The sequence below is a fragment of the Apodemus sylvaticus genome, chromosome 17, assembly GCF_947179515.1.
Source record: "Apodemus sylvaticus chromosome 17, mApoSyl1.1, whole genome shotgun sequence".
In the NCBI taxonomy this organism is placed as follows: domain Eukaryota; kingdom Metazoa; phylum Chordata; class Mammalia; order Rodentia; family Muridae; genus Apodemus; species Apodemus sylvaticus.
The window spans coordinates 16,173,108-16,188,783 of record NC_067488.1 but is presented as its reverse complement, the minus strand read 5'-3'; the positions used below and the strand labels follow the sequence as shown (position 1 = coordinate 16,188,783).

The following is a 15,676-nucleotide window of genomic DNA, read 5'->3' as shown; positions in this document are numbered from 1 at the left end:
AACTCTGGACTGCTTTGTGCTAAATAGGTTTTCTTGTTCTCTTGAGTGTTTCTTTCTTCCCTTTGTCTGTATGGTATACTCTGGGGTCTTTGCTGTTGCTGTTCTTCAACTTCTCTATCCTAGCACTCACTAGACAGCCTCTTAGATCAGAAGACTTTTTTTTTGACTGACTCATCTGTGCTAACCCCTCTCTTTTTAGGTTTCAGGGCTTCTGCAGACTTTTAGCATGATAATTATGTAGAGAATCTACTTCAGTTTATGTGATATGCTTCATAGAACCACAATGAGTGATGCCTCGACTCAAGATTGAGTTTTCAGGGGTTATAAGAGATATTCCTGTTTTGTTTTTAAAGAACTCACCCATCTCTTTCTGTCATTCTATGGATGGATGGGTCAAAGTGCATCTCAAGACTTTACTTTTTAAGCATTTTTGGCCCTTCTGCAATAAGTAATTATACGACTCATTACTTCATTTAATGACTAGATGCACAAATGCTTTCCTAGAATGACATGAATTGATGAAGTAATAAAAGTTTCTGCCAAATATGCTCCACATGGTCTACACCGTCTCTAAATAAAATACTGCTGTATTTTAAATTATGTTAACTTAAGTGACTATTGTGACATAGGTTCATATTGAAAACATGTAACAACACTGAGGGAAACTAATTTATATGCCATCCAAACTTTAAGAGTATGTAATCCTCATGACAATGATTGCCTTGGGAAGCTTTTAGGAAATGGTATTGGAATCAGTTAAAGAACAGGATTTGGTTGATTAATTAACATTCTCATACAAATAGCATATTTTATAATTTCACTTAGAAAATACTCCACTCAAGCCAGATTGGATTATATATGCCTATAATTCCAGGGTGAGGGTGGCTATGACTATAGCTTATAAGCCCACCTTAACCACCACATACCATGTCTCCTAACAACAAAAACAAGCAGCAAACTAATGACAACTTCCTCAAATGGGTGTTTTATGAGGATGTTTTTTCTTAGTGTACATCTCAATATGGCATAGATGATAGTCTCTGTGAGTGCAGAAGTTAGAGAGGTGTTTTATATGAGATATACCTGGGTATTTCTGGAATGAAATTATGGTAATTTCAGCTAAGATTGGAGACATAGCTGAAAATGTAGGATAAGTCTCTGGATGGTTTGGATATGGGAATAAGAGGTAAAACAAACAAACAAACAAAAAGAAATGAAGAACTTTTATCAGGCTTTCTGCTTTATACTAACTACTATATACATGCTTGGATCATTGGCCAATTCAATTAAGATAATATACCACTAACTTTAGGAAATGATTTGAGATTTCTTTTTAGGTTATAGAACTTTAATCAGCTATTCTCCTCGCAAGTTTGTTTATCCATTTATACACTGGGATGTTTATGCACAAGGTCCCACTAATGCTGTCTGTGATTTCAATAGTTCTTGAGTTTAAGGAAATGTAGATAATAAAATATAATAATAATTATAGCATTAAGCAAAAGTTTAATTTAATGTAAACAAGTAAAACAGATCAACATACATCTCTAGGAAATGAGGGTCTGATAACTCCAAAATATAAAGCACAAATTAGCAGGTGAACCAAAACAAAAGATCAAATGACAGGGGAGGAATAGCAATAGAGAATGAGCTAATGATGATGCATACACTCTTACTTACTTTTCTATTGCTGTCATACAATATTATGACCAAGACAACTTATATAAAACAAAGAGTTTATTTGGGCTTACAATTTCAGATGATTAGTTAGAATCCTTGACTAGCATGGCAAGAAGCATAGCAGTAGGCATTGTGCTGGATCAGCAGCTCAGACTCACAACCTGATTCAGAAAAACAGGCAGAGAGAGAGAGAGAGAAAGAGAAATTGCCACTGGAAATGGTTAGGGCTTTTGAAATCTCAAAAGTCACATAACAAAGTCACATCTGCTAAACCTCCTAAATAGTTCTATCACCTAGGGACTTGGAATTCTGATATATGAGCCTATAATGGCCATTTTCATGCAAATCACTGCATAAACTATCATAGTGATTCTGGAATAGCAGAGGCTCACAATATACCCAATTTGACAACATAAGGAACAAATAAGAGGGAACCAAAAACTGACAATTTACATATTATTTCAAGTGAATGATGAAGAATGTGAATACACACAAGTATATAGAGAAAATTATCCGGTGACTTGAGGATGACTAGCTAGCAGTGATCTATAAAGTGTAGCTCTGTCATAATTTTACAAGTATAGGATCTCTTTAAGGGGAGAGAATTAACTATATGGATCTTTACATTCAAGATAATATTAATTACCACTTAATGGTCATGTTAAGACCTTCATTTAAATCACAGTTGGACTACATATGATAGTTCAGTCATCTCAGTACTTAGGATGCAAAGGCAGATAGATTGTGGTGAGTTGGTTAACCTGGGTCCCATAGTGATACTGTGACAGCATAGGCTGAATAATAAGAACTTGTCTCACAAAATAGATAGATAGATAGATAGATAGATAGATAGATAGATAGATAGATAGATAGATAGATATGGATGGATGGATGGAAGGTTAGCTGGATGGATAGATATAAATAGATTTATAAGTGATAATAAATAGATGATATACAGATGATATACTGATAAGATTGATGATAGATGGTAGATGAATAATAGATGGATATGATGGTAGATAAATGTGATTAAAATATTATATATATATATTACACGTATTATTCTGAATACATATAATATACATGTACATAATAATATATATGTATTATTCTGAAAACTCTATTCTTACTCTTCTCTGGTTTAATCTTTCAGCTCCATGTGGTGGCCACTTTTCAGCTCCAAGTGGTGTAATTCTTTCACCAGGATGGCCAGGATACTACAAAGACTCTTTGAATTGTGAGTGGGTGATTGAAGCTGAACCTGGACACTCCATCAAAATTACATTTGAAAGGTCTCTGCAAATATTTTTTTCTATCTTGTAAAGAAATGAATTGATGTTGTAGTTGGCATTCACGATTTCCCTTACCACATCAATAAGTAATCCTATTAGAATAGTCAATTGCTGTTTGTTGAATGCTTAAGAAGTTCTAGTGCCTTGTGACCTTTCAGTCTGTTCTCAAGTAAATTTTTTATTTTTTTATTGCTATAACTTTACTGTTAAGTAATGCAGGACCATTTCACCTATACATATCTACAATTCTGAGATATGAATATATGACCTTTACTTTAATGAGTTTAGTTGTCCTATGTTTTTTAAGGGATGGTGAATTCAGTTTTGCAAGATTTCCAAGAACAAAGGTCATCTAAAAAAATTCAATACATCTCCCTATGTATAAATTTATAGTTGCTATCATCTAATTGCCCAAGTATACTCAAAATGCATTCACCATTTTCCCATGGTGACCTCATTTATTGAAATTTTATATGACCCTAGCTACACACACACACACACACACACACACACACACACACACACACACATTAGGAATATATATAATCTAACTATGCAGATATTGAATAAACAAATGAAATATTTACTGTTGATCAATCCTGTAGAAACTTACTTTAAAAAGACTTTTCTAATATACTAACCTTGGCCATTTATTTAAAAAAAAAAAGGCAGAATTGATTAACTAGAGTGAGTGTGCTCTTTTACTTTCACATAGAATTAAATCTTGACTTTTGATGGGTAGGATAGTCAGTTTAAGATGTTGTGGTTTAAACAGCAAAGCTCTATATTTCTAAAATTGCATTAACCAGGAGTCTGAGATCAAAGACTCCAAATGTTTGGTTTTCTGGTTTCTTTGGTTTTGTCTTCTATGAATTTTTACATAATATATTTGTTCCCTGTCCTTCTCCCTGTCCCTGTCTCTCACCTTTCTTTTTCTGTCTCTGTCTCTCTCTACCTTTCTCTTTGTGTCTCCCTCTTCTGTCTTTGTTTCTATTTCTATCTCTTTCTTTGTCTATTCTTTGTCTATTCTCCCTCTGTCTCTTTCTCTCTCTCTGTCTCTCTCTCTGTGTGTCTCTCCCCTCTCTCTCTGTCTCCCTCTCCCTTGCTTATGTGTTTCTGAATCCTACTCTCTTTTTCACACATATGAAGATATGTTGGATTGAAATCTACTCTCATGATCTCATTTCATCTTAAATTCTGCTTTAAAGATTATTATCCTTCATAACATTCTCATGAGCTGTGAGTTAATATTTCAACATGTGGTTCATAGGGGCATTATTTAGCACATGAAAGTTATGTACATATTTAAGTCCATTATTTTATTTAGTTTTTCAATAGTAAACTCAAACTTACTGTGTAAGCCAGCATCATTTTGGACTCTCAGTCTAAGTACTACCATGTATAGTCTAGAGTATGCATTTTAAATCAAGACAGTGTTGCATGTTGAAACAGGTTGGACATACTTGTAGTCCTTGAGTTTTCAAGTTTGACTCAAGAAAACTACCAAAATTAAGGCCATAACGAAGCGTGACTGCCTTAAGAAACATGTCAGTGAGCTCCTCCTTAGTTTCAGACTAAAAAGAGCATAGTTGTGTTAATAGTTTTCTTTCTAACATTCTCCATTCATATATCTGAAATGCTCCTTTTGGGAATCCACCCCTCTGTTTCTTCTTTCTTCATGTACAAGAAAGTATAAAGGACTTTTTAAAAATCACCTTAAACATTTTCTGTGCAGGCAGTGGGGGTTCATATATGGATGTCAGAGGATAACCTTGGGAAATTGATGCTCTGATTCTCCATGTCGCTCCTGGGGATCAATCTTGGGTAGTACATCTATGTGGCAATTGCCTTCACCTGCAGAGCTTTCTCACTGGGAACTATTTGAAAAAAAACATGTAAAACATCTTTCATTTTCTTCTTTCTTAAAAACCCTTGAGTATTTAAAACATTCTATGCCCCTTTTCAGAAAACCTGTGCCTTTTGCATGATCACCTTGTAATGGCTGCCCTTTATAAGAATAGAAGTAATTTGGTAACAGATGGATGAGCAAGTTCTTCAAGTTATTGAGCAAATGAGCTTTTATTCATTAGATTAGAGAAATTATATCATCACTTGGAATCAGATGTGAAGACTTTAATTGCATCCTACCATGTATTTTACCTTATACTGTGTTGATGTTTCGTTTTTCTCTAGGGATGATGTTGAGAAAGCACTGGGAAGTACCTAACACCTACTTAATTCTTTGAAAATAAGGTCTCATTCTTTTTCTAGTGGTACATTAAAATAATAATGTTTTTAGTTAGGATAGGTAACAGTGGTATTCGTTATAATATTGGATATTGAATATTATAATATAATAGAAATAATATGCTTATTATAGCCCAGAGAATACTCTCATATATCCTTTTATAGAAGTTTTTGCATTAATGACTTTATATGCAGTTTTGACATTTGTTTTCTATTTCCCATGAGAAAAATGTATATTGAAATGTTTAAATTACATGTATTGCAAAGAATAAATAAGTAAAACCATCACCACACCAAATTAAAAAGACACAGTCTACACATTATAATAAACTTATATAAAGTTCTAATGGTCTTTGAAAAGCTCTGAATTTTCATATTAACCCTTATACTTTCAGTTTCAAATAGATTTTGTGATTACGTGATTAAGAGGGGCCCTAGGGTTTATGTCTCGAGCATTGACACCCGGTATATCAAAACCACCTGGAACACAGCTTCTGGGAACCTGATGTCCTTGTCTACTCTCTGTAGGCATTTCATTGATGTGCATAATCCCACATGTCAACACATATATTAAAGATGAAAATGAAAGTTAGAGATCTTTAAAGCACTATATAATTTGTTCCAGTTTATATGGGGCAGAGACCATATTTGAAATGTATGAAATGTTATGATGAATATAAAACAGTATAATTTTCCTTAAAATTGAAGCGAGAAAGTGAACGTGAGCTGAGAAGTGCTTACTTCAAGAATACAGTTTTTTTGTTTGTTTGTTTGTTTCCATTATTTACTAAGGATGACCAGTAGCACTCAGCAGATAATGACTGGTAATTCTCTGATATAAGATCCTGATATTTAGGACAGATAGCTCTTTCAATGATATCATTGGCACTAGGTAAACTAAGAAATAATAAATGTGGTTCAAAAATAACCTTTAATAGTAGATTATCTAACTAATAAAGTCAAATTCTCCCATATGTATTCTAATATGTTTCCAATTTTGCTTCTGCATCCTAGATTTCAGACTGAACTAAATTATGATGTTCTGGAAGTTCATGATGGACCAAATCTTCTATCACCCTTGCTTGGTTCTTACAATGGCACACAGGTGCCACAGTTTCTGTTCAGCAGCAGTAACTTTATATACCTACTGTTTACAACAGACAATAGTCGTTCCAACAATGGATTCAAGATTCATTATGAAAGTACGTAATAACAAATGGTACTTTATTTTCCCATTTTGATTGCTACCCATTTGATATTATCTTCATATTATTAAGAAAAGTGATATTTTTACTTACTTATTTTTTAAAAGAAAAGTTTAAAATGGTTTCTTTTATAAATAAGAAAGCAGCTTATGTTTTAGTGTCTTTGTACAAGTAATTGGTACAATTGATTTTTAAGCAGTAGTTACCTGATATTCCTATAAAAGGAAATACAGTATGAATCAGAAATACCAAATAAGTTCAGTATACTCATGTTTTTTTTTATTTGATATAATTTATTTACATTTCAAATGATTTCCCCTTTTCTAGCCCCCCCCCACTCCCCGAAAGTCCCGTAAGCCCCCTTCTCTTCCCCTGTCCTCCCTCCCACCCCTTCCCAGTTCCCCGTTCTGGTTTTGCCAAATACTGTTTCACTGAGTCTTTCCAGAACCAGGGACCACTCCTGCTTTCTTCTTGTATCTCATTTGATGTGTGGATTATGTTTTGGGTATTCCAGTTTTCTAGGTTAATAACCACTTATTAGTGAGTGCATACCATGATTCACCTTTTGAGTCTGGGTTACCTCACTTAGTATGATGTTCTCTAGCTCCATCCATTTGCCTAAGAATTTCATGAATTCATTGTTTCTAATGGCTGAATAGTACTCCATTGTGTAGATATACCACATTTTTTGTATCCACTCTTCTGTTTTTATCATTTTATGTGACTTAGAGAAGGAAGTTAAGCTGTAGTCAAATTTACTCTGATACATTTGTAACAATAGCATGCTTTTAGCACTTACTTGACAAAATGTATTTCCATAACATATTTTACTTTTACAAACATTGCAAACAAATGTTCATTTTTTGTATAAAAGATTAAAATATAAAAAGATTAAAGTTTTAAACATACATATTTATAGTTGATGTAATAGTAAAATGAATCTGTTAAAACAAGATGTAACTCAAAGTGTGAGAATCAGTTCTGAATAATTATGACTAAGAGTTCACTGCTTCCTTTAAAAATGTTTCAAATAAGGCTGGCAAGACAGATCAGCCCATAAAGGCTTGGCATGTCTAGCAAGATAAGGTGAATTTAAGAACACATATAAATGTGGAAGGTAGACAAAGGTTTCATGAAGTTGTCTTCTGACCTCTGCATTTGCAGTGTCATAATCACACCCTTCTGCCTAACATAAGCATATTACAATAATATTAAAATTTAAAAAATTTGAAATATTGGTTTCAACTCTTTATCTGTGTGCATGTGCTTGTGTATTTTTCTGCATATACACACTGCACACATGTGTGTGTACATATATCTCTTTCTGTGTTTATGGGTTTGTATATTTATGTTTTCATGTGCAGACCCCATGCATGCATGTGTGTGTGTGTGTGCGAGTTTGTTTGGCAAAAACTCACTTTGTAGTCCTGGCTGGCCTAGAGCTTGCTATGTGGACAAGGCTGGTTTCAAGTTCCGAAATCTACCTTCTTCTGTCACCCTAGTGCTGAGATTAAATATATATGTCACAACATCTGTATTCTGCTTTAGCTTTTTAAAGACTATTATATGTAGAAATATATCTTTGATTTACAAATAATTTGCATATTCATATATTTGTTATTGTACTACATTGGTTCCCATGTGTGTATAAAATGTTTCTGTGTATACATATACATAAGTAAACATAAGGTTACATGTACATAATCTCCACATTATATATGTTACAAATTTTCATGTACTTTTACATAAAGTTCTTAACTTAATAAACAATTTGCTACAAGGTATTGCTATTTCAAGTATACACTTACATTATTTCTTCTTCTTCTCAAGTCTATTGCCACTACAAGTACATCAAAATCAGCTTAGTGCAAGTGAAGTGCATTATTTGTATTTTTTTGTAGATATCTTTGTTTGGTAAGTATGCCCAATGCCCTCATTGAATTTTTAAATTATACTTGTTATATTATCAGTTTTGAGTTTGGAAATTTTATTGTATATCACATTGTTTAGCTACATTAATATTCTTTTATTTCAAATTTTATAACATGGAAGTGTATCTGGACATAGTATTAAATGTAGAAAATGGGTTTCTCAGAGACTTGGAAATAATAATGAGCTAAAGAATCTTAATTAGAATATGTAGTTAAAGTTGTAATTTTAAAACTGAGTCAGGGATGCAATCTTAAATGTCTATTTCAATATTAATTCTTACCAAAGATGAATGGATTTTTTTTTATCTTGTGTCTCACAGTACACAGGATATTCAGTGTGTGCTAATCATGGACAGTTTTAAGGATTAAGTGGAATCATGTCTGTATGTGGTCTGAGTGAAGACTTCAATTCATAAAATTTAATGATAGCAGGATTTTTTCATACAAAAACTAATTAAATGAAGCATAACAATGAAAAATGTAGGTCCAATACATTTCTTTTGTTGGCAAATTTATTCCCTCATACATCCAGGGAATAGGACTGGTTCTACTATTGATGGCCAATTCCTCAAAGACAAAGTAGTGATAGCACAGAACATAGAGGTAGAGGAAAAAGAATGGCTTACACTGCTACAGAACAAGCAGAATCCTGCAGCCAGTAACATAAAAATGGTAGATCTCTCTTCTTCCCAGATTTATATTATTAGTCTTATCATTTGTTTATGCTTGTGAAATAATTTATACTGTCGTGATTTCTTTGTTACCAAGAAACAGAAACTTGTTATGAAGTTGATAATTCATTGATAAATTTTATTATATAAAATAAATTCCCTTTCCAAATGAACCATTCTTTGAGTTCAACATCAAAAGACTGTTCATCAGAACTTTAAAAATGCATTTTATGAGGCAGGTACAGCCATGAGCTCAGGGAACCCAGGAGTGACAAAGCAGCTGGGACAGGGTCCATTCTGGCTCCACCTGTACCCAAGAGCTGGGCAGCACCACAGCCATCTGTGTATCAATCCTGCCAGGGGAGTACTGCGCAGCAGGGAGTGATTTGTCTCCTGGGTTTGAAGGTGAGGCCACCATTTTCTCTCTGACAGTTAAGCAGGTGGATACAGCCAGGAGCACAGGGAACACAGGAGCATCAGAGCAGTTGAGACAAGGTCCTTCTGGCCACCATCAGCACCCAGGAGCTGGGATGAGTCACAGCACTCTGTTCCAGGGGAGAGCTGGTAACCCAGGGCTTCTGAGACAGGCTTGCAGGCCCAGAGGAGGGACAAGCACCAGCCAGAGACAGCAGGACCAACTAACACCACAGATAACCAGATGACTAAAGGCAAAGGTAGGAAAGTTACCAACAGAAATCAAGGCAACATGGCACCATCTAGACCCAGTTCTCCCACAACAGCAAGTCCCAGATACCTGAACACACCGGAAAAGCAAGATTTAGATTTAAAATCACAGCTCATCATGCTGATAGAAGACTTCAAGAAGAAAATAAATAACTCCCTTAAAGAAACACAGGAGAACACAGATGAGAAGGCAGAAGCTGTTAAAGAATTAGAAAGCACAACCCAACCTGTTGGGAAACCACAACCCAACAGGTGAAGGAATTGAACAAAACCATCCAGAATCGAAATATGGAGGTAGAAACAATAAAGAAATCAAAAGGGGAAACAACTCTAGACTTAGAAAACCTAGGAAAGAAGTCAGGAGCCATGGATGCAAGGACCAACATCAGAATACAAGAGATAGAGAGAATCTCAAATGCAGGATATACCATAGAAAACATTGACACAACCGTCAAATAAAATGCAAAATACAAAACATCCTTAATCATCAGAGAAATTCAAATCAAGGAAACCCTGAGATTCTACCTCTCACCACTCAAAATGGCCAAGATCAAAAACTCAGGGGACAGAAAATGCTGGAGAAGATGTGGAGAAAGAAGAGAATTCCTCCATTGCTGGTGGGATTGCAAGCTTGTAAAACCACTTTGAAATTTAGTTTGACAGTTCCTCAGAAAATTTAACATAGCACTACCTGAGGACCCTGCTATACCACTCTTCTACATATACCCACAATACGCTCCAACATGTAATAAGGGCTCATGCTCCATTATGTTCATAGCAACCTTACTTATAATAGCCAGGCGCTAGAAATAACACAGATTTCTCTCAGCAGAAGAATGGATACAGAAAATGTGGTACATTTACACAATGGAGTACTACTCAACTAGTAAAAACAATGGATTCATGACATTCATTAGAAATGGATGCAGCTAGAAACTATCATCCTGAGTGAAGTAACCCAATAACAAAAGAACACACGTAGTATACAGTTGCTGATAAGGGGATATTAGCTCAAAATCTCAGAATACCCAAGATACAATTCACAGACCTCGTGAAGCTCTAGAAGAAGGAAAACTAATGTGTGGATACTTTGATCCTCATTGGAAGGTGGATAATACCTATGGCTCATGGCCATCGAATAGACTAATCATAGGGTCTCCAGTGGAGCCGCTAGAGAAAGGACCCAAAGGAGCTGAAGAGATTTGCAGCCCGGCAGAAGTAATAATAATATGTACTAAGCAATACTCCCAGAGCTCTCAGGGATAAAACCACAAACCAAAGAGTACACATAGAAGGACCCATGGCTCCAGCTACTTATTTAGCAGGAGATGACCATTTCAGACAACAATGAGAGGAGACACCATTGGTCCTGTGAAGGCTTGATTCCCCAGAATAGAGGAATGTATGTCAGGAAATTGGGGCAGGAGTGAGCAGGGGAGGAGGATTGGTAGATGATTTTGGAGGGGTAACATGGAAAGGGGATACCATTTGAAATAAAGCAAATATCTTATAAAAAAAAAAAGACAACTAATCTTCAATTGTTGCCAAATAACTCTTAAGTAAATTCAGGCAGCAGTCTTCTTAAAAGGAAAAAACAAACAAAAAAATATGCATTTTGTAGCTAATCAATTTCTACTTTTAAAATCAAATTAGTAAAAGAAAATATTATTTACCCATCTGATTCAAATCTATGGAAGGATTTATTGTGAACATACTGCTGTTCACACTCCAGATTTCCAATCTCTTTTATTTTTGCCCCACATTTTTTTCTCTATGAAAACAGATAGATGGGCTAGAAGGATTGCTCAGTGGTTAAGAACACTGAATGCTCTTTCAGAAAACCTGAGTTCAATTCACAGCAACCACATGGTAGTTCACAACCATCTGTATTGGGATCCAATACCCTTTTCTGGTGTGTCTGAATATACCTACAGTGTACTTATATGAATAAAAATAAATAATTCCTTTAAAAAAAGAAGAGAGATAGCAAACACTCTTGTATTTTGCCCTTCTATGTCACATGTCTCTCGGTGCTGTACTTCTTTGGGTCTTGTATAGGCAGATATATTGCTGAGGTATCAGAGATGATGCTTCTCTGTCATTTCTAGCAGACACTGTCTCAGCAACTTTCTATTCTCTGTATCATAACCTGTCTCTGCTGTCTCACACAAAGATAAAAAACTCCAGGTAACTAATGAATTCTGAGAGTGAGAGAAATAGTCCTTCTAAGAGATGAGCTCCTAGTTGGTTAGCAAATACCAAGTAGTCAGCCCTGAAATTGTGTACCCAAACCACACGAAACAGAGAGTAAGTTATAGTTGTGTGTGCACATGTGTGTATGTGTGTATGTGTGTGTAGCAATAATAGCTAAAAAAAAAAAAAGACGCTATTTGAGAGCAAGCCAGGGCAGGAGATTTAAGGGAAGAAACAGAAAGGAGAAAAGGATATAAGTATATTTTAATTATAAGAAATTAAAATAAACAAGAAAAACAGTTCAAGTAAAGTTTAAAACTAAATATATAAAACTTAAAAATAGTAATAAGATAGCATCAACTTTACATTTTAACAGATAAAATATAAAAATATACTATAATATTTCAGAATACTATTCATTTATTCTACCACTGTAATTTTTCCCAAGGGGGGTCACTTCTGTTTATTATGGTGTTTTACCTAAATCTAAATTTGTAGAGATATATGTATGTATGTATGTATGTATGTATGTATGTATGTATGTATGTATGTGTGTATATATGGTATGTATATATGTATGTATAATCAGGAAAGGTTCTGGGAACTATCTCATAAAATCTTCAAAAACTAATTCATTATGAAGATTTCTTGATTACCTAAGTAAGAAACACATTTAAATTATAACCACAGACAAGTGTTAAACTATCATACAAGGAAAGTCTGCTAGGATTTAGAAGTTAAAATGCTCAAAAAAATTTATTATGTGTAATAATAATTATCAACTCCACTTTAAAATTTCATTTAAAAAACTTCTAAATCATAAGAAAGAAGTCAGACAATGTTTGTATCATTGGATATAACACTAATACAAACTTCTGAAAAGTAGTTATCCTGTCAATATTTAGAAATCCTTTTTAAAAATAATTCAGTAAATACACTGTAATATAAATGAACAGTTGTTATTAGTTCTTACTAATTTCTAGCTATTTCTTGTTTATGTAGCATTTCTATTGGTTTGAACTACACCTGAAATAAGATAATGGGTTGTTATGAAATATTTCTGTACACTTTTTCATGCATCAAGGATCCACACAGCAAAGGGGGAGGGAAAAAGAGAGGAAACCATTGACTTTGCTAGTTGGATTATCTGAAGCTCCCCATACCCACAATTAGACTTTTAGAGTTATAGGTAAAGGAAAATTTATTGTGATTTGATGCTTTTGAAAAAAAATTAAGACTTACAGAGAGGATTAAAACTACATACCTAAATACTAAGACTGTCTTCATGATAGAAACCAATAAGAGTTTCTCTGGAAGTGAAGGTATAAAACTAGTGAGGAGTTTACCCAGTTTGTGAGAAAGCTTACCACAGATAACTGAGTTTCAGAATAGTTAGATATTTGCATCGAATTTGCTCATGTTATATTTTAGCAGAATAATCTTTAATTTGATGCTATTACTAGTAAAGCCTGACAATAGTAAAATGACATGTGCTATGAAAATATATAACCAAAACTGTACATAGATATATGAAAAAGAAATATCGTAGGGTTTCTACAGCTGAGAATAAACATCTTGACCAAGAATCATGTGGAGAGGAAATAGTTTACTTGGTTTTTTCTTCATTATCACTGTTCATCTTCAGAAGAAGTCAGGAAAGGAACTAATCCAGGCAGGAAGGTGGTATAGACACTCTGGAGAGATGCTGATTATTGGCTTTGTCCTCAGGGTTTCCTTAGCCTGTTTTTTTTTTTTTTCCAGTCTAAGATGACCTGCCCAAGGATTGTACCACCCACAATGGGTTGGTCTCTCCCCAATAAATGACTAAACTACCCTATAGGCTTGCCTGAAACCTGATCTTATGGAGGAATTTTCTAATTGAGATTCCTTCCTCTTAGGTGATTTAAACTTGTATCAAGTTTACATAAAACTAGTATAAGAAGCTATTGTTGAATAATTGACTTGAATAAATGAAGTTTTTAAGTTGAGCAAATTTTAAAAGCTCTGTGATGTTTTATCCAATGAGAATGCAGACATATTTTGTTAAAGGAAGATTTTACTCAGAGATTGTGAATCATGTAGAAGATTACCTTTAGAAACCTCTCATTAAAGATAACAGACTATCAAAAATATTTGCAAGTAAATATCTGGTGGTTAAATTGTTATTTTTTTAGAAACGAATGTTTATAATGTTTATATACTCTATAATTCTACTATTTCTCCATTTTTAAATGCTAAACAATTTTATTTTGTATTTAAGTGTGATATAAACCTTTCAAAAAGCAAGTAATGCCATGACTATTACATTTGTAACATATACAAATGTATAATAATATATATTCTAATAGACAACATTTTTTAATTGAATAAAAATTAAATTACATAAATTTTATCCTTACATCAAGATATGGTAAAGAGAATGCTTAAATTATTCAAGCATGTTCCTTTATTTGTAAAATTAATCTTCTGCAATTGTTTGATGAAATTGGAATAATTTTAGTAAATCTGGAACCAATCAGTCTCATTCTTAGTTTCCCTGCCTTTGTTTCTCAGGTGTTACAGTGAACACATACTCTTGCCTGGACCCTGGAATCCCTGTCCATGGCCGTCGATATGGCCATGATTTCTCCATTGGGTCAACTGTTTCATTTAGTTGTGATCCAGGATATCGACTAAGCCATGAAGAGCCCCTTCTTTGTGAAAAAAACCATTGGTGGAGTCATCCACTCCCAACCTGTGATGGTAAGAACTCATCAATTTTATAAAATATGCCTACTTGTAAACTGAAGAAAGCAATATGTACTTTGTAAATGTGAGGATAAGTGTATCCTTACTTATAGCAGCTTGTATCAAATATACGTAAGAGATCAGAAAGAATGTTGATCTTAAGTCATAATTATTCCATAATTAAAGTTGTGCTTTTTAAAATAATATTTAATAATTTTTGAGAATCTCATGCATTATACTTTGATCACATTCATACCTCCTCCCAGGTCCACCAGTCCATTCCATACCCACCCAAATTCATATTACCAACTTTAAAAACCATCAACTTTCCTTTGTACTCAATTAGATCCATGACCAGCCACTAAAGGATGTTAGCCCTTCCAGGGGGTCATACCTTTAAAGAAAACACACCTGAAGTGGAATCTTAAGAGTTCTTAGGAGAGTAAGTTCTGTTTGGTGACGTTTTGTTGGGGCAAACACATAAAGCAGTATTTTCCTAATGTGAATATGTGAAGGAACATTTAACTGATGCAGACACAGATTATAGTTTCAGGGAGACTCATGAAGGAATATTTTACTGAAGCAGTCACAGATGAAAGGATGGTCTGCTAAAGCAAGAACTTGAAATGATGAAGGATTCTTCGCTAACAACACACATATATTGGTCCACCTTAAATTGTATAGTTGAGCTCCATTTGTTGGGACTCATGGAGAGAAATGTACCAAAAGACTTCTGGTGGTATGCTGGTGGCTTCTTGCTGCTTTCACAGTCGCAGATTCATTGATGTCAGCCTGAGACACTGTTTGCCCCAGCAAAAATATCATCCAACACAACTGACTTTCCAAAGAACCCTTAAGTTTTCACTTCACAAGCCTCCCTTTCTTGGTAGTTTTTCAAAAATAATAGCTCCTCATCTAAGTGGAATTCATGAAATTCTTAGGCAAATGGATGGAGCTGGAGAGCATCATACTAAGTGAGGTAACCCAGTCTCAAAATATCAATCATGGTATGCACTCACTAATAAGTGGATATTAACCTAAAAAAC

At 34.2% G+C, this 15,676-nt stretch overlaps 1 protein-coding gene across 3 annotated transcripts in view; it reads left to right on the top strand.

Annotated features, from left to right (window-relative positions):
• Csmd3 (CUB and Sushi multiple domains 3) overlaps positions 1 to 15,676 on the top strand; it is a 1,209,570-nt gene that overhangs the window by 770,547 nt on the left and 423,347 nt on the right. For all 3 annotated transcript variants that reach the window (XM_052161507.1, XM_052161506.1, XM_052161505.1), the window contains 3 exons: positions 2,834 to 2,972; positions 6,234 to 6,421; positions 14,457 to 14,645. In XM_052161507.1, the coding sequence (XP_052017467.1) occupies positions 2,834 to 2,972; positions 6,234 to 6,421; positions 14,457 to 14,645 (516 nt within the window). The remainder of the gene's footprint in view (positions 1 to 2,833; positions 2,973 to 6,233; positions 6,422 to 14,456; positions 14,646 to 15,676) is intronic.